At 37.4% G+C, this 20000-nt stretch overlaps 1 protein-coding gene across 3 annotated transcripts in view; it reads left to right on the top strand.

Annotated features, from left to right (window-relative positions):
* Positions 1 to 20000, top strand: part of LOC115211914 (phosphatidate cytidylyltransferase, photoreceptor-specific) — a 286511-nt gene that overhangs the window by 90500 nt on the left and 176011 nt on the right. The window contains exon 1 of one of the 3 annotated variants that reach the window (XM_036509248.1): positions 5613 to 5716. The exons of the other annotated variants lie outside the window; for them this stretch is intronic. Within the exon in view, the coding sequence (XP_036365141.1) occupies positions 5642 to 5716 (75 nt within the window). The 5' untranslated portion in view covers positions 5613 to 5641. Of the gene's footprint in view, positions 1 to 5612; positions 5717 to 20000 lie in introns of those variants that run through there. 3 annotated transcript variants of the gene reach the window in all.

Genomic DNA, 20000 nt, shown 5'->3' with positions numbered 1-20000 from the left:
TTTCCAATACCAGCAGCAGAATATCTTCATTGAAATAACCACTACCGTTAATTGCATATTAATAGGAATTCCACAATGACACACATCCACCTCCCTCTCTCCCCCTCTCTCTCTGATATTTACACTAAGCATTGTGAATATATTAAGATATTGTGTTTACCTTTCTATATCATTCATATATTTATATCACTATGTTGTTATAGTTACCAGCTGTGTGGCACTCACCATTCATCCATTCATTTGAGCAACATATGTTCTTTCTTAATGGATGTGTACATGTGTGTGCTTATATGCTTGCATACATGTGTGCGTGTACACACGCGCACACTAGTTTATCTGCACTTCTTGTCAGGGTATTTCTGGTTTCTTCTCTGTTTACAAGTGTTTAATACATTGCCAGTGAATCCATGTCAACAGACACTGATGGTGCATCCATTCAAAAGGATGAGGCAGTGAAACCATTGATAAATTTCTAACCTAAACATTTGTATTTCCTACTAAACTGCTACGCTTTGATGTCAGCTTAAAGACTATGTCAAACGATTTGTAAATGCGATGTTAAGCGACAGTGCCATGCCACCAGGGGAAAATGACTGACCAAGACTGTATAGAAGTAAACACATTGGTTTACTGAACTATTGGCATCACTGGCAGACACGGGTGCCATCCATTTAGCCCTAAGCTATATGTATAGTTGTATAGTTATATAGTTATGTATATATGGAAGCAATTACTGAGACCTTTTTGGCATTATGTTGTGTTTGAGAAGATCCATGAAGCCAAGTAAAACGACAGTTATAGCAGATACTGGTGTCACACAAATGGCACCTGTGCCAGTGGCACATGAAAGCACTCATTACACTCTTGAAGTGGTTGGCATTAGGAAGGGCATCCAGCTGTAGAAACCATGCCAGATCAGACTGGGGTCTAGTGCAGCCTTCCAGCTTGCCAGCCCTGGTCAAACCATCCAACCCATGGCAGCATGGACAACGGATGCTAAATGATGATAATGATGATGATCATCATCATGATAGTAATGTTAACAAATATCTTCAAATAAGATGACACCCCAGCTACCTAATTATAATTATAATGCAGAACATTTTCTTCAGAGCTAATTATGCCTCCCTTCATATGGCGTCGAAACAGCTGGTGGTGCATTTAACAATGGTTTAATCCATATTTCCAAATGGTTGCCAGTTCCCTGACTTTACATTTATTTTGTCTTTATTGATTAATATTTTGACATTCATTTATGAAACTGTCTCCATTCTTGAAAGTTTCCTCCCATGGGACCAGTCTTGTCTCTTTCATCATCAAAAAAACATCATAGCCCCACATCCCCATAATCATGAGCAGCATGCAACTAAAACCCAGAATATTACTTCGAAATACTTGACTCCCTTACCATAAGATCTTAGACATGATGACTGGTCCTTCCCTTCAGGGTCAGAACATACTTTGTCCTTCAGCAGTTGTAGACCCCTTCCAAAACTTTGGCACAGCTCACAATGGAGCTATATCTGCCATATCTGGGATAGTGCAGCTGTTACACATGCAGACATCCTAGACCCTATCTAGAAAGGGGCCACTTGACTCGTTCTGGTTGGCAGTCATTTACAGGTGGCCCTTGGCCTCTGTCATTTCCACCACTACTGTAGCAACCAGCAAGGTACATGTCATTTCTTGCCCTGTCATCACTTGCTCTGTCATCACTTGTCCTGTCATCTCTTCCCTACATCATCACTTGCCCTGTCATCACTTGCTCTGTCATCACTTGCCACTGTCATCACTTGCTCTGTCATCACTTGCCCTGTCATCACTTGCTTTGTTATCACTTGCTCTGTCATCTCTTACCCTGTCATCACTTGCCACTGTCATTGTTGTGGAAGCTCAGAAAACCAAAATACTGCAACCGGTTTAAGAATTTAACATTGATATGTTATTGGCTGGACTTGATGATTGTCATAAATCTATGCTTTGTTAATGAAACAGCAGAGACTGAGCAGATATTGCGGGAAGGAACCAATTCAGAGGAAAAGCCTGGACAACCGACTATATATTCTGAAACAGGAAGGGGCCGTGATGTATGAAGTGAAGCACTGTCCTTTTAGCTCAGTTGTCCATAACTTCATCATCATCATTATTATCTTTACTTAACATCCGTTTTCCATGCTGGCATGGGTTGGTCAGTTTGACAGGAACTGACAAACTAAAGGAGTGCGGCAAGCTCTGCTTTATACTTTGACATGGTTTCTACAATTGGATGCCCTTCCTAGCACCAACCACTTTACAGAGGGTAATGGGCAATTTTTATGTGGCTCCAGCACCAGTGAGGTCACCAATTCACTTGCAAGACAAACATCCCTCAGTACCACTTCCCTGAAAGGATGAGTAATCTTGAAGGAGGTCGCTTTATGCCAGGTGATAAGAAATTAAATTATGATAGACGGACAGGACCAGTGTCTTGCTGTAGAGAAGGTACATGGCTACTCCATTCAGAGGAGAGGAGAGATTTGAAAATAGAGAGAGGGGGGAGTGGAGCAGAATTAATTTATGGTAGAAGTTCAAGGTTGTAACAAACCCTAAATACATGTACAAGATCTTATGCTAGTTTTCAATTGAAGGGTAACAAACTTTTGGCTCTTAACCTATCTTGCCAATTTGCTGCATTTTTTTTTTCTTCCAAAGACTCTGTGTATCTTGAAGTACACTAATTTCATTATTATTGATTCTAGTAGGTCGTTGGATGGTAGCACCATTATATAGTATCTGGTCTGCTTGTATTTTGTGTAACTTTGCTTTTCATCTGTGTAGGGTTTATAAAACAAGCCAGTCATGTGTGGCTCTGTGCCAAGGGTTGAAATCAATAATTATTGATCTTAGATATGTCATGGAGGAAGCATGTAATTTGTTAAATTTAGAAGATGTGATTCTGAAGATTTTCATGTGTGTTCTATTTTAATTAACCTTGTGCTTAAATGTTTTAAAGATTTGGTGGGGGGGCGAAAATATTTATTCATATGTCTCCAGTCTTGTAAAGTTGGTGTAACTTATAATCATTGGAGTTTTCAGAACAGCTATGTTTATTGCATTGTTACACAAGTCAAATGATCTTCAGCAACAACAGAATTCTTTCGCAGTTGCTTAATTTTGTTGAAGATAACAAAAGAAATATGTGAAATCCAGGTGCTAAGTCTTTCACCAAGGTTTTGTTTAAATTTATTGGAAAGACATAACTTCCAGATGCCTTTATTCTGAACTTGCTGTGGACAGAGCTGCACGGTAATTCAGCCTGGTGTTTTACCAATTTTATTTGCAATTCTTCAGTTTTTCTTTATTTCATTTTTGGATTTGGTTTGCAAGATTCTTTATATCAGTTCGTGTGTTAAAGCATATTCTATTGTGTCTGGGGAGAGTCATTTTCTTTTTGTGCCTTATAATGTAACACACTCACTGGTAAAATTACCACTTATTTCATATTTTTATTCTCCTAAAATTTTTGTTGTGTCTTGCAACCTTTTCGATAGTTAAGACTATTGAAAAAGTTGCAAGATGCAACGAAAATTTTACGAGAATAAAAATATGAAATAAATTCCGTTTTACTGTGTTAGACAAAATATTGATATTTCAATCTAAATGATGATATTGCCATGACAAATGTAGAACCTACGGAGGCAAGAGGAAAGTGAGCCTCACCAACAGCAGCATATCCACCTTTCCCTGCTTGCCTGGGTCACTCGGAGATTATCAAGACAGATTTCCTACAGACGGATGCTCTTCCTGTTACCAACCCTCACCTGGATCCAAGCAAAACAATATCCCCCACTAGACATGTTTTTGCAGAATATTAGCAAAGAATGACACTGCTTGTATAATGATGAGGCTCATTTCAAACTATCCCATCATGCAATATGAAAACAAAGAGATATAAAGCTGCATCATCATCATCATCATTGTTCAACTGTGGTTGAGACAATGGAATTTACTATGTTACGCCAGACTTCACAGTCCATCATAGCATTGCGGAGGTCCTGTCACTCTTATCAGTGATTCTCTCTCCAATGCCCAGTCTCTTTTACAATCTCTTGAACAAGCCTCAAATTGTGTAGGTCTTTACCTCAATGAGTCCAAGACTGAATAAAGATACACGCACACACATACATACATACATGACAGGCATACTTTCTACCCAATCCAGCCACAAGCTTTTGGTCAGCCAGAAACAAAGTAGAGGAAATTTTCCCAATGGGCTATGCTTTAGGGATTGAACTGAAAAAGCAGGTGGTTGGGAAGCAAATGTCTTGTGCTTAATGGAGAAAGTAATTTTTAATTTAAGTTTCTTGTTTTGACCAAGTTGTATTTCAATGTTTGGCATATTCTTTGATCAACACTTGACTAAAGAAAAGCTTCAAACCCTTTCAGTCTCGACTATTTCTTCTCAATAATTCCAAACGTAATTAGGTTGGCTATTTCCAACTTGATTTCACATTTTAGAAATTTAATTTGTAGAACCATAATAATTAAGTTCTTAAATTTTTTTCCAGTTCTGCAAACCTAACCGAGTTGTTGTTTCTGCTTTCAATTCAATGTCAAGAACTGTCTTTCCATCAAGTTTTGTGCCAGAAATGATAAAAACTACCAAAAAATATCATTGTTTCTATAGTAGATCTCTTTCTTTTTTTTTTTTTTTTTTTTGGTGTTGTTGAAAGCAAAACAAATAATCTAAAATGATTTAATTAGTTATCTGATTGAATAATAAATTTTAATCTAACTGTACTTAATATCTACAGCCATGTCCAGACTTCCTCTTTCTCTCTCTTTCTCTCCCCCTCCCCACTTTTTACTGAATGTAGTGGATAAATGGTAAGAAAAATGAACTCCAGGCTAACCTTTTATGCAACAGATACGTTCTGTGACAACTTATACAAGTTTATAGACAGCTCAGTCGGTTCTGTTTTTTTTTCTATTTATGGAGTAGTTTCTAACATCTATTTTAATTAATTTTCTATTTGTGGGTGTCATTGATGTTTTTGAAAAGCTTTTCAAATCTTTAAATTGTTTTTTTTTTCATTTTGTTGTGTGCAACACTTCCACAATCTTCAGAATTGCTAACTTAACAGAGAGAAATATCACAACAAAGTTTGGAGGATGTAAGGAACCAATATCTGAAGAAGACTTCAGAATAACTCTTCAAATAGGAATGAAAATGTCAATTAATTAAGTCCTCATTGCAATATTGATCAACTAATCTTGGCATTGTGCTCTAACATCCTTGTGACCACCACTTAAAAATTCAGTGTATTTAAGCATATTTATGAGCCATTTTTTTCCCCCTTTTTTTTCCCCCCTTTTTTTCCCCCCTTTTTTTTCCCCCATTTTTTTTTTTTTCTCTTTTTCAAAGAAAACCAAGTTTATGGAAAGTAATTTTGAATGAAAATATATTTCAGATATTATCATAAAACAGTTTTTATCTGCAAACTGAAATTTGATATGAGTTTGAAAGATTTCATATTGTACTCGTAAACAATAGTTCTTATTTGATGTTTTTAAGACTGGGAAGTAAGTGGTGAGATTGAAGGGCAGAGTGTGATGCAGGATAAAGAAGACTGTGTACTTTGTTGTAAGCCATGATGGTTCCATGGCTCCATGGGCCAGAGCAAACATCAAAAATAGTGGAGGGCAGTATATTTTAAACAAGAACTTTATGTTAAATGTAATCTGCCTGGGGTAAACATTATCAATTGCATTTATATTTTCTTTTGAAGATAGACCTAGTCTTTAATTAATTATCCTCACAGAACAACAGGTTATTCTTTGTATATTCTTATTATGATATCAATCAATAGGTTATTTGAGTTCAGTGTAATAATGCATTCACCATGAGAGCAGGATGGCTTTGATTAATGTTTTAAATGTAAACTCTGCCCAAAATTGCAGGCTTTTTGTCTTGGATGAAAAGACTATTTGGTTTAGGGTGGGAAAGTTCTAAATAATTAAGAATGGTCATACTTAAAGAATACCATTATATTCACTGTTTGATATTCTATCTTCAAGATTTCCTTATGATATGCGATATTTGATTGCTTTTGATTAATCTGGTGTGAAACATTGAGCGGAGTCTATCTGCATTGTGGTCTGAGTTGAAAAGATGAGAGAGAGAGTGGAAGACAGACAGCAGACGGTAATGAAAAGCGAAGAAAGATTTATTGTTGTTGAATGCTGAGATCTGTCTGCTGATCAGAATGGTCTCTGTAAGTGATCTCCTTTCATCTGATAGTACAATGACATGATTGAGCTGTCAACACTGAAACTCTGCCGGTTATTTTCTTCATTCACTTTTCTACTGAAAAATCTTTGTCTAAAACATCTTATGGTGTATTGTAATTAGCAAAATAATACTTTACTTACCCTCTGTGTGTGGGTGGAGGGATCTTCCTTGAGCACATGTCTGGCCATGGGAACATATCACCTTGCTTAGAAGCAAGCGAGCATTGGCAACAGGAAGGGCATCCAGCTGTTAAAAAAGTGCCTTGATAAAATCAGCTTCACCCAAGCAAGCATGGAAAATTGGAAATTATAAATGGGATCACACACACATTTATATATATATAAAGCTTTCTTTATATATATACATACACACACATACACACACCACATAAATCATCATCATCATCATCGTTTAACGTCCGCTTTCCATGCTTTGGACGGTTCAACTGGGGCCTGGGAAGCCTGAAGGCTGCACCAGGCCAGTCAGATCTGGCAGTATTTCTACAGCTGGATGCCCTTCCTAACGCCAACCACTCTGTGAGTGTAGTGGGTGCTTTTTATGTGCCACCAACACAGGTGCCAGACGAGGCTGGCGAATGGCCACGCTCGGATGGTGTTTTTTATGTGCCACTGGCACGGAGGCCAGGCAAGGCTAGTACGGCCACGATCGGATGGTGTTTGTTACGTGCCCACAGCACGGAGGCCAGTCGATGCGGTACTGGCTACATTCCGATGGTTTTCTTATGTGCCACCGGTACTGGTACCACAAAAATACAAATTCCATTGATGTTCATCGATTTTGATTTGATTTTGATAAATAAAAGAAGTCAAACAAGGATATATCAGTTGATCCTCTCAGAATGTGTCTCTTCTTTCACACTTCCCAGTCCCTTCCTCACCTCCCACTGCGTTCCCTGCCCTTATTGACTATTACAGCTCAGAGATTCCAACATAGCTGGGTTCCTGCCCTACCATTCATACCGCGTTCATCAGATCACACCAGGCAGAACATTTTAGGCCAATGAATATTCTCTCATCTTTTCATAATGATATTTTTTTCTAGTATAGAAAACAATACAATCACCATATCACGTTTCGCCTATCTTGCATCCACTGCATCACGTTTCACCTATTGCACACTCAGTACATTGCAGATCTTTTCTGGCTAATATACATAAATTTATATCGCAGACTCCTCAGTATATCTGAGTTTCTGCAGCCAATAAGTATTTATATATTTTTAGATTTTAATTGTTTCTGTGGGAACATAACCGGCCCATTTAAGAGTTCCCTTCAATCATTGGGCAATAAACTCTGTTTGCAAAGACCTGTTGAGTCAAGTGAAGTTGCCAGTACCACCTGATTGGCCCTCGTGCTGGTGGCATTAGGAAGGGCATCAGCTGTAGAAACATTGCCTGATCAGATTGAAGCCTGGTGCAGCCTCCTGACTTGCCAGTCCTCAGTCAAACCATCCAACCCATGCCAGCATGGAAAGCGGATATTAAACAATGATGATATGTGTGAGTGTGCGCACCTCACAGAAGCAATGTGGCCAATGCCAGTGTCACATAACTGGCACCTGTGCCAGTGACATGTAAAAAGCACCTTGAGCATTGAGCCTCATGGAGGCAATGACAAATAACCAAGACCTTTGGCAATATGCCATGCTTAAGAAGAAAACCCATCAAGCCAAGTAAAATCATAGCCATGGTAGATAGTGGTGTCACACAACAAGCACCCGTGCCAGTGGCACTTAAAGGCACCCATTACACTCTTGGAATGGATAACATTAGGAAGGGCATCCAGTCATAGTGTAACCATGCCAAATTATACTGGAGCCTGGTGCAGCCCTGGCCAAACTGTCCAACCCATGCTAGCATGGACAACGGACGTTAAATGATGATTTTACATATATCATCATCATCATCATCATTTAACGTCCGTTTTCCGCGCTAGCACGAGTATATATATATATATATCGTTATTAGAAAAGCATAAATCCAGTGAAGCACACTCTAAGAAAGAGCAGTCTATATTTCTATCTGGTGAAAGCCTGTCTATGGTGTTACCCTGGGTTTCCCATCCATAAAGGGTTCACCTTTATGGTGTATCATCAGACTCCAATGTGTGATGTCCTAAGACCTCTTTAGAACATATAGAAATGAGTAGTGTAAAATATGGGTTCATCTCACTGTACAGCTATCACTGTAAACTTCTTCTACAAAATTGACCATCAGTCCACATGGTGTCCAATTAAAAATAGTGGAACATGTAGTGTCCGTGTAACCGATGGAAAATCCAGAAAACTTGAGTGATAAAATTATTTTGTGAGGTGTATATAAAAACTAAGTCAAGAAGTGCAACATGTGAATATAGACTTATTTAATCACATGACTTCATTAGGTTTACAGCTGTTTCACAACTTTTACATGTAGCATTAATTTTTGTTTGCCAGAAATTGTGCCTGTGTGCTTGCACTGCACTAATACATTTGCTCAGCATTATACATTAGAATTGTAATTTTCACAAATTAATGCAAATAAAGAAAGCTAGCCCTTCAAATCACCTGAACATCTTGGTTACCTGAAGAGTTCAACTCTAAATATGCACATAAAATTCATTCTTTGTATATACAATGTATGGAAGGCCAGAACTGGACAAAATTACTTTGATTTGGTCAATAAAATGTAAACATCTGAGTAAAGATATATTGTGGCTTTATTACAGAAAAAACATTTTCTACACCTTTGACCGATCCTGTGAAGGACATGACAATTCTCGAGTGCTGAAGACCCAGAAAAAGAGCATCCGATTCAAAGTGGATGGTGTTAGGAAGGGCATCAGGTTGTAGAAACAAAGCCAAAATGAATTGCATGTAAGATCAAGTTCCCAAACCCATCCAGGGAAACAGAACTGCCCAACTCATGCCCAAATAGCAGTGGTGGTGGTCCACCACTAATTTCCTTCAACTATAATAATTATTCTTGATTCTAACATTTGTTAAGGAAATCATTCCACTTTTAGAATGTCTAATACTATTTACCTTTATTTCCAACAATTGACAGAAGATATTAATGTCTAACTTACTTACAGAATCAACAGTTCTTCACTGATGTTTTTCTTCGTTTACTGTTTTCTAAATGAATTATCTTTATATTCTTTGATTTATATTGTTGTAATACATATTCCAGTCGGCAGATTCCTTCATTTATTTCCTTGCTTTCACTCTAATGTTAATTGTTTGTAAACACAGAACCTTGTTAACAACTTAACCTTTGATGTGGTCTCTCATTCAATTTACCAAGTAACTTCCTTCCAACCTCATTAGTCAAGTAGAGTTTTCTGTTTTTTCTTTGATTGATCTCGGATATTTGGTCAGCCAATGTTCTTTGATTGGAAGCACTGTTGTTTGATTGTGTCAATATTAGGTATTCTTTAACTGTTGCTCAACAATGTTACTGTTCTAAGATTTCAAACAAAAACCAAGTTTGTCAGCTGTGTGAGTTTGATAACCGAGTCTTTGGTATTTGTTCCGACAAACTTTTATGTGGTCACTCTATTTGCTGGGAACAGCAGTCAGGTATCCTATCTTAAAAAACCTACTGTCTTAAAAAGCGGAAGGCCCTCCTGGTTTAATAATTCCTACACATAATGACAGGCTGTTCACAATTATCCAATGGTGAAACAATTATATTGTGGAAGCACTCTGTCGGTTACGACGACGAGGGTTCCGGTTGATCCGAATCAACGGAACAGCCTGCTCATGAAATTAACGTGTAAGTGGCTGAGCACTCCACAGACACGTGTACCCTTAACATAGTTTTCGGGGATATTCAGCTTGACACAGAGTGTGACAAGGCCGGCCCCTTGAAATACAGGTACAACAGAAACAGGAAGTAAGAGTGAGAGAAAGTTGTGGTGAAAGAGTACAGCAGGGATCACCACCATCCCCTGCCGGAGCCTCGTGGAGCTTTAGGTGTTTTCGCTCAATAAACACTCACAACGCCCAGTCTGGGAATCGAAACCGCGATTCTATGACCGCAAGTCCGCTACCCTAACCACTGGGTCATTGCGCCTCCACACAATTATATTAAGTAATACACATGAACTCTCTGTTGGTATTTTGTTGGGGTAACACAGACATTCATTGCTTCTATGTCTCTGCTTTAGTAGCTCTTCCACATAAACAACTCTATACCTTACTTATTCACCAGACAAACACACATCATCTTATACTGCACACTCATACACACACACACCTAGAGTCGTCATCGTCATCATCATTTTAGCAACCACTTTCCCATACTTGCATCGGTCTGACAGAATTTATTCAAGCAGGTTTTCTACAGTCAGAGTCCCTGTCTGTTGCCAGCCAAAACCTATTTCCAAGCAATGTAATATTTCCCCATGGCTGGACATGTATTTCACTGGAGGATGATTCACTCAGGAAATGGTAAGAATGCTCTTTCACGGCCATCATGTCTAGGACACACACACACACACACACACATATCATCAACATCATCTTCATTTAATGTCCATATTCCACGTTGGCATGGGTTGGCAGGTTCTACCAATGTTGCTTCATTGCAACGATCACCACTTGGTATAAATAATGAAAACTGAATCCACTGGTCTATATAAGGCAGATTGTTGTCAGTTTGAAATATCTTTGTAAGGGATTTTTAACGATTCTTTCTTTCTTGTTATTAGGGGAACAAACATGGCCATGGGATCACTTGGCAAGTTAATATGGCACAGCATCTTATACAAGTATCTGCTCCCCTAATCTTAAGTCAGTCAAGTTTTTGGAGCTAAATTTTCTATAATGAGAGAAAAAAATTGGTTGCCTATTTTTTATTTAGCCTAAAAGATAGGCCCTGCCCGCAGCCATCAAAAGTTCTCTGATCTGTGCTGATTCATTGTATTGTTTGTTATAGTTAAGGTTCAATTTGATACAGAGAGAGAGAGAAAGTATCAGTTTTTAAAGACAAAGTCAAGTGTTTGGTATAAGATGTATCTCAGCCACATCACAAACCACTGATCCTCTTGGCACACTAAAGTTTCATGAGTTTTCTGGTGGGAATGGTAAATGTATCATCTCTGGTGACATTTGTTAATTCTAATTTCCTAAATAATAAATGTTTAACCCTTTAGTGTTCAGATTACTCTGTTAAATGTAATACTTTTTCACTCAAATTATTTTGAATTAATCATGCATTATCTTATAGCTTTGAGGTTTCAATGATGTGATTGTTTATTTCTAGAATGTCAATGTAGGTTAGGTGTGAGAGGCTAGATATCACCAGTTTGAATATAAAACATATGAAATATCTAGGCCAGATATGGCCGGTTTAAACACTAAAGGGTTAAATCTTAAAAGTAATATTCAGATTAGTGACAAAGTTGCAACTCTAACCCAGATAAGACACGAAAATGAAAGGTTACAAGAGGCAAAGAATTGAATAAGTGGTCGTTTCTATGGTATCCATGATATATGTAATTATGAAAGAAGTTAGTTCCCAAATTGCTTTAAGAATATTTTACAAAGAAAGCCGGGTGGTAAAATTAGAAGTATTTTATTAAATTGGGTAAGACAATGGAAGGTTGAAAATGTTGTTGTCATGTGTTTGTCAACATTTGGATCCATAGTGTAGTCTGAGAATTGATTTGAGGATGACGTTAGCTACAAATCATTCCTTATAGCTTCGGCTCTCACATCTCCATCTTATTTATTGGATCGAAATCTGATAAAGTAAAAGGTTCCTTATAGAAAAAAAACCATTAGCATGAAAAACTGCGTCCCATTAATTGAATGTATATCATTTATGTTTTGTAACATTTATAGAGACTGGCAGTGCAGTGATGAAATTTCTGATTTTCTCTATCAATAATTTTATTGTAGAAACACATTTATTATGGCACACACACACACACATACACACACACACACACGTGCACCATACTCTGATGCATAATTTTCTTTCTTTTACATAAAACTGTCATGATTGCAATCAAGTTTTCTCCATATTTTTTCTTGATGTTTCAATCGAAATTCCATAAAGATTTCATTCAGTCTTTGATGCTGCTTTCTTTTATTCCGTCCATCCTCATTAGTCAGTTGTGTAACATTGGCTTTTGGCTGCCCTCTGGAATCGGTCCATCCACCTTCCTTAACCATTTTGTTGCCATATTTCTGCTGAATATACTATCTTAGTTTAAATCAGTTTTGAAAATAATAAAGAATTTTGTCAAATAACTTAGTCATTATTGACCTGGTGTTTGGAAGTTTGTATCAGAGAAGCAGAGGTCTTGGGTGAGTTAGAATCAAAAAGGAATTTAACCTACCTTTAACTCCAACAAACTCATTTATATAAAGTGGAGTCAACAATGCTTCACATTATTCCACTGACTCTAGCTTGTCTCTTGTCTAATGACGTTGGTGTTCCTGAAATTTCTTGATAAACTTCATGTTTATACAACAACGACATTCTTAATCAAATGCAACATCAACAATCTACATAAATTGAGACATATTAAGACCTGCTCAAAAGAGAATTCTTATTAAAAGCCCAGTTTCTTATAAGAAACATTTTTGACAAAGAATGTGCGATGCTTTCAGACATGATTGTAGAAATCACTAATTTTGTTGGTTCTTCTTCAATTTTTAATGAAAACATTTACAGAAATCATGTGTAAATAAATTCTTCTCTGATTATTGCAGCTCAATATTAACCTTTTCATTACCAACCCAGCTGAAACCAGCTCTGGCTCTGTAGTACAAATGTCTTGTTTTCATAAGTTCTGAATTAAAATCTTCCACCAAACCTTAGTCATAATTTATGTTCCTAACACTAGCTTAATGATAACTAAGTTATTTTACTAAATTCTTTGTTATGTTTGAAAGTAATTGAAAGAAACACAGAGCATCTCAACAGAAATACAGTAACGAAAGGGGTAAACATTAGACTTCATGAAGATTTGTTGAAGTTGTTGGCATTATTTAGCCCATGGTCAACCTTTACCAGACAGACCTATCATCATAAATATTCTAACCAAGACCATCCTATGTGGATGTACATCTAAGGCAATATTATCTAATAGAGAGGTGTGTGTAATTTGACTTCCATTTTGTTGTGGACTGAACCGATGACACTCTCCCATGTGACTGACAGTGGACTGGACAAGTCTTATAAATAGAACGAGCCAGCAGACAGTTGAGGTCAAACTGTGAGAGTGTTACTCTCATTACTGATTCTGTGTTGGGGTGGTATTGTGTGAATGGTTATAATATAACCGACACTTGTTACGTTGCTTATTGTTATACGGTTACATTTGGTACTCTGATATATTGTTACACACACCTCATATATCGTCACTGACAACATAACACATTTCTAGCAGGTGGAGTGGCTCTAATTAATTGTATTGACTCCAGTAATTTGTTTTCAATTTGGTACTTGTTTTATTAACCTCTGTCAGCCACATTGATGTTATGACACCCAAAGGAACGCAATATAAACAACACTGGGTTTTAAGCAGATGCAAACTTTAAGTCTATGTGTGTATGTGGGCATTGTTAGTGTGCACGTGTGACAGGGCTCTAGTGTATTGAGAGAGGAGTTAGGCATAAGAGGAAATATATGTAGGGTGCAAGGGAGGGGGGACTGCACTGGTTTGGTCATGTGATGCGGGTGGATGGAGACAGCCGCATACAGCCGTACTGATCACTTAAATTGATAAAACTTGTCAAAGTGGGAGACCCCTAAAAGATATGGGATAAAGTATTGAAGGCTGATCTCAAGACATTGAGCCTTACAAAGGACCAAGATGTCTGAAGCCTTGCTGTTCTCAAGAAGGCCTATCCACCACAGTAGAATTATCACCAAATGTGGTTCCAGTATTGCTATCACCCGATTGAAAGTACCACACACACAAAGGCTATGACCGACCATTTTTCTGACAAGTCATACTTTTTTCAAACGATGCCTCTGCATTGTGGTGGAGGAAGGATTTGCACAAATCCAATCCCATTCTCTGAACATGGACAACATAAACTCAAAAAGAAGAACTAGTCTACTTTATCGAATATTGTCAGTGTCGCAGGTTTTCTCTCAGAGTTTCCCTCTCCTAGACAGATGCTGTGTACCTGGACACCATCCCAGGTATTCCCATGTCTCTGCACATTCATACATGCATACATACACATGTACACATATTGTTGGATGGCTGTTGACGGCTCATGAGCTCTTCTGCCCTTTGACTGGCATTCATTTATTGTTGATGTCAAAAGAATTTCTAAACTTTTGAGAGCTTGTGAAATAATTCCCTTTTGGAATTGGTCCTCAAAGCACATAGATACTATAACACAGTAGTAATGTCAAAAATAAAAAGCATTAGGCTTTGATTAATGAAAGTTTACAGGTTGGCTGTTATATTTATTGACAATATTTTACATATATTTACAATTTAAATTGCCTACCTTTTTCTCAAGTGAAGTGCACAACTTATTATGTTTAAATAATGAGTAATCATATATATTACGCCCAGTATATGGTCTTGAGTGCATAGATGTACCCATATATTTTTAACAGACAAGAACCCTCTGCTACAGCTGCCATGACATGATTTTTTCCTGCCTGGTCTCTTCAGTAGAAAATGTCTGGTAGTGACATAACAGCCAAATCTCACTGTCAACCATGTATAGAATTTCAGCATCTGTTGCCGCAGATAGTCAGCAAGCTTATTAAAAAAAAAAATAATAATAGTAACAGGTGCAGTATTACTGTCAAAAGGCGATTGAATGACCGATGGACAGGCGGATGTAAGTTTATGACTTCCATAAAGATAAAGCAAGTTTCTTTCTCTCAAGCACCAATGGTACTTCACCAAAAGTGCAGCCATACCAGCCACAGTATCTAGAATTGCTGTGACTTTCGCTACATTTTCCTTGCTGTCACCGAAGAAAAGCTATAAAAGTGTTAGTATTTTATTGTGATAGATGTGTTGTGTGTCATTATCAACATCTGTTGTAAAAGGTCTGACATCTGTTATTGTGCAGCTGAACCATAAACAATGACAGTGTCACCATTGGTAGCCAGAGCTCAGGGTAGGTTGTAAAACACACACTTGTATTGGGACATCCCATAAATAATGCCAGTTTTTTCAATTGTATGAACTAAAAGTCAGAAGGGAGACAGGATAAACTACCTGCATCAACTTGCTGTAAAAGCAGGTAATAATTTTATCTTTCCCAGCAAGCCAAATGCAACCATAACCTGTGCCTATGCCAGGGGCGTAACCAGCCCACTTATGTGTACCTTTTCCTTCTTTGGACACTAAAACTCTGCTTACGAAGTCCTGTTGAGGCAAGTGAAATCAAAATCAAATTCGATGACTGGCATCCGTGCTAGCGGGATGCAAAGAGCACCATACAAGTATGATCGTTGACAGAGCGGCTAACCGGCTTCTGTGCCAGTGGCACATAAAAGGCACCATTCGAGTGTGATCATTACCAGCGTCACCTTACTGGCACTCGAGCCCCGTGCTAGTAGGGTGTTAAGGGCACCATCCGAGCGTGATTGTTGCCAGAGCAGCTAACTGGCTTCCGTGCTGGTGGCATGTAAAAGACACCATTTGAGCGTGATCGTTACCAGCATCGCCTTACTGGCACCTGTGCCGGTGGCATGTGTACAAAGAGTTGAGCGAGGTCATTGCCAGTACCGCCTGACTAGCCCCGTGCCAGTGACACGTAAAAAGCACCCACTACACTCTCGGAGTGTTTGGCGTTAGGAAGGGCATCTAGCTGTAGAAACTTTTCCAGATCAAGATTGAAGCCTGATGCAGCCATCTGGTTTGCCAGCCCTCACTTAGATCATCCAACCCATGCTAGCATACAAAGAGGACGTTAAACAATGATGATGATGATGTCCTTATTCTTAGTGTGAGTTTTGAAGAGTACAGTTCGATTTTAACAGTTATTTTTTCAAAGCTATAATGAAAAGAGCATATTTGGCATATTTTGTTTTATGAATTCAATAAAGCCAACAACACAACAGAAAGTGCAAGGAATGTTAATACAGTTTATGGGGATCAGACAATAAGTGTAAGCCAGTACCAATGGTGGCTCCAAAAATTCCATGCGGGAAACCACTGCCTAGAAGATGAGCCTTGACCTGGAAGATCTGTAGAGCTCAACGAAGACATCTTGCAAACCTCAGTGGAACAAAATCCCATCATAACTGTTGAGGAACTAGCAGAGAAGCTTGGATTTGGTTGTTCAACCATTCATCAACACCTGTGTGCCATTGGAAAAGTCAGCAAATTGAGTCAATAGGTTCCTCACAAACTTTCTGAGTCTATTCACATGCAGAGAGTGAATGTATGCTCTTCTTTGCTGCCATGTCTCACAAATGAACCTTTTTTTGGACCAAATAGTTTGCTGGTGACAAGAAATGGGTTCTCTATAAAAATGTCAAGTGCCGAAGACCTGGGTAGGGAAAGGAGAAACACCTGCACCCCAGGCTAAAGAAGGTCTTCACCCATGTAAAGTGTTGTTATCTGTTTGGTGGGATATGAAAGGTTTAGTCTACTTTGAACTTTTAAACCCAAACCAAACGATAACGAAGGAGATCTACTGTGAACAGCTTGAGCGGCTCGAGTCAGCACTAGAAGAAAATCGACCATATTTAGCTTCAAAACGAAAGGCGTTCTTCCATCAGGATAATGCTCGGCCACATACAGCAAGGATGACATTCCAAAGAAAATTTTAAAATATATTTTTTTTAATAGTATTTTTGTTGTTTTTGTAAAATCTCAGAAAATAATTAAAAATTCATATTTTTTTCAAATTATTTTGTTCTATTTGTCTCTCTATCCAACTGTAACCATTTAAAATATTTCACTAACTTTTTGTCATAACTTGGCAAAAGGGTACATTTTTTGCCAAAAATTGCCAAATTTCTTCTCAAAGTCTTCTTCATCCACAACCAGAATCGTAAACTTTCTCTTGAAAATATTTCAAACTTGTCAAAGTTGAGAGTTTGAATGGGAAACGATGCCCCACTTACCATATCCGTTGGACATTGCCCCATTTGATTATCATTTATTCTGCAGTCTTCAAAATCGTTTGAATGGAAAAAAATATGAATTCTGTAGACGAGGTCAGTGCAGGAGGAGTATTTTTCATTACGGACAAGTGAATTTTGAATTTCATTATGGACAAGTAAATTTTTCGTCATGGACAAGGGATCCTTCAAGTCTACCAGATAGATGGAAGAGCATTGTAGAAAATGAAGGAGGGTATATTTTAGATTTAAGAAGAACTTTATCTTAATTTCGAAAAATAAAAGAAGTATAAAAAAAACAGCATTATTTATGGGATGACCCAGTACATACGTACTTACATATAAATATACATATAAGGACAAAGCTATTCAATCGCTGTATAACGATTGCAAGGAAATAGCCATGTACTCTGTGACCCCTTTTATTGAGAGGAAAAGGAAAATGTGCCATTGTTAGGGAGGGAAGGAGAAATTTTATTAAAGGATGGAAGAAACTGATGGAAGCAGGCTTTCGTTTTGTGGTTTGATCTTGTTTTATTTCAACCTTTAATATGGACAATTGTGTGTGTGTGTGTGTGTGTGTGTGTGTGTGTGTGTGTGTGTGTGTGTGTATGAAGACACTTTCTCCAAATGATTCAGAGAAATGGTAAGAATAAACTTCTTTAACATTCAGTTTATTTCCTCCGGCTTCATATTGATTCAACTGTGGTTGCCAAAACCCGAACGCCCAACAAATGAGAAGGAAAAAGAAAGTATAATTGGTGAATAAATATATTAACCAAAAGAAGAGTTTGTGCGGGCAATATCTGTCCTTTATCTAGATTTTACCATCAAATCCTCTTTCTTAATTATCTCAGCTTCATTGAAATGCCATTTTGCAGTTTAGAAGCAACCAGAAAGCTTTATTATAAACCCCATTGATTTTTTACTCTTAAATTAGATGACATAGTTAAGTTCTCCACTACTGCTACTACTACTACTGCTGCTGCTGCTGCTACTATATTGGTTTCATTAAGGTTAGATGTTCTCTCACCTTGTCTTTTGAGACTATTCGATATCCTGCAAATTATAAAATGTCATTCGTACTTTATTAGCTGAGTGAAATCTTTTAAGTGTCTTTTCTAATAAGCCAACTCATGATTAAAGTCGTTGCTTATTCTCTGACTTCAGTCGACCAAACAGATGAAACTAGAAGATGAAGGGCAATAATAACCAGTCGAGAAGAGTATTTATTAGAAAGAGATGTGTTTGGTTGGATCAGTTAAGAATTGGAAAGAAAGTTTCAGATAAACTCTACATAACATGTGCAGAGGAAATAATTTAACTCGGAATTTATTGGAAATACATTTAATAAGATATCTTTTTGATGTTGGTTGATCATTTATATCTGAAACAGATTAAATCTACTTTCATGTTTTTGCCGTCATTTTTGAGAAATTAATTGTAAGGAAAGTATTAATTACTAGGCAGTTTATGACATCTTCAACAAAACTTAGTTTACAATGAAATACAGAGACATGACTTAAACTTTAACATAGAAATATAAATTGAAATTTTTTTTAACATAGATTGCTCCTAATGATTGTATTTCACAAATATTAATTTAGTTCTATATTTAAGAGATGAGGAATTATGTACATTATTTACATTATTTACATTTGACGGATATTTGTCCTCATCTTGTTTGTTGTTAACACAATGTTTTGATTGAAATACTCTCCAGCCTTCATCAGGTGTCTTGGGAAAATTTCAAACCTGGGTTCTCATTCCTAAGGTATTTTTCGATATTATTATTATTATTACTATTATCATTATTAAGGTCACCGCTTGGAATCAAACTCGGAATCTTGGGGTTAGTAGTCCACACTCTTAACTCCAAGATTCTGAGTTTGATTTCAAGCAGTAACCTGAATAATAATAATAATAATAATAATAATAATAATAATATCGAAAAATACCTTAGGAATGAGAACCCAGGTTCAAAATTTTCCCAGGATACCTGAAGAAGGCTGGAGAGTATATCAGCTGAAACATTGTGTTAACAACAAACAAGATGAGGACAAATATCCGTCAAATGTAAATAATGTAATTCTTGAAGTTTATGTGAAACACTATGAGTTGATAACAAAAGAGTTAAAATTTTGATAAAAATATTTTTCAATCAACCTCTTCCGCTTCTAGTGGGCTATGGGCTGTCCTAAAATATGACTTAAAGATTTCTCTAGACGACACAGTTTTGTTAGACATGGCTGAGGCAAGGAGTTTGGTGACCCTGTGTGTGTGTTGCGCCATATAAAAAGCACTGGTGATGGTGCCACATAAAAAAGAACATAATATCACTGGTGGGGAGATGAACCACTGCTATCTCTAGTAGTCAAATGTCCCTCATTGACAAGACCAAGGAAGGTCGAAATCATGTGATCTGGTGGTCTCAGCACTGGAGGTAGTGGGGATTTCATCTCCCCGCTAGTGATATAAACAAGTGTGCATTTTGCACTAAAAGCCAATCTGAGAGTTTCTCTCATGAAATTTGCCACAGTATAGTTTGTTCTAACAGAACATCCACGTTTCATTGTGGGTGGGGGGAGGGATAAAGATTTCCCTTTTGCTATGAACACTGCATCTGTTATTTACACATTTTATCAATGTTCCATCTTTGAAAAT

The sequence above is a fragment of the Octopus sinensis genome, linkage group LG1 (assembly GCF_006345805.1).
Source record: "Octopus sinensis linkage group LG1, ASM634580v1, whole genome shotgun sequence".
Classification (NCBI taxonomy): Eukaryota; Metazoa; Mollusca; class Cephalopoda; order Octopoda; family Octopodidae; genus Octopus; species Octopus sinensis.
The sequence above is the reverse complement of the archived record's forward strand: the minus strand, read 5'-3'. Positions and strand labels throughout refer to the sequence as shown.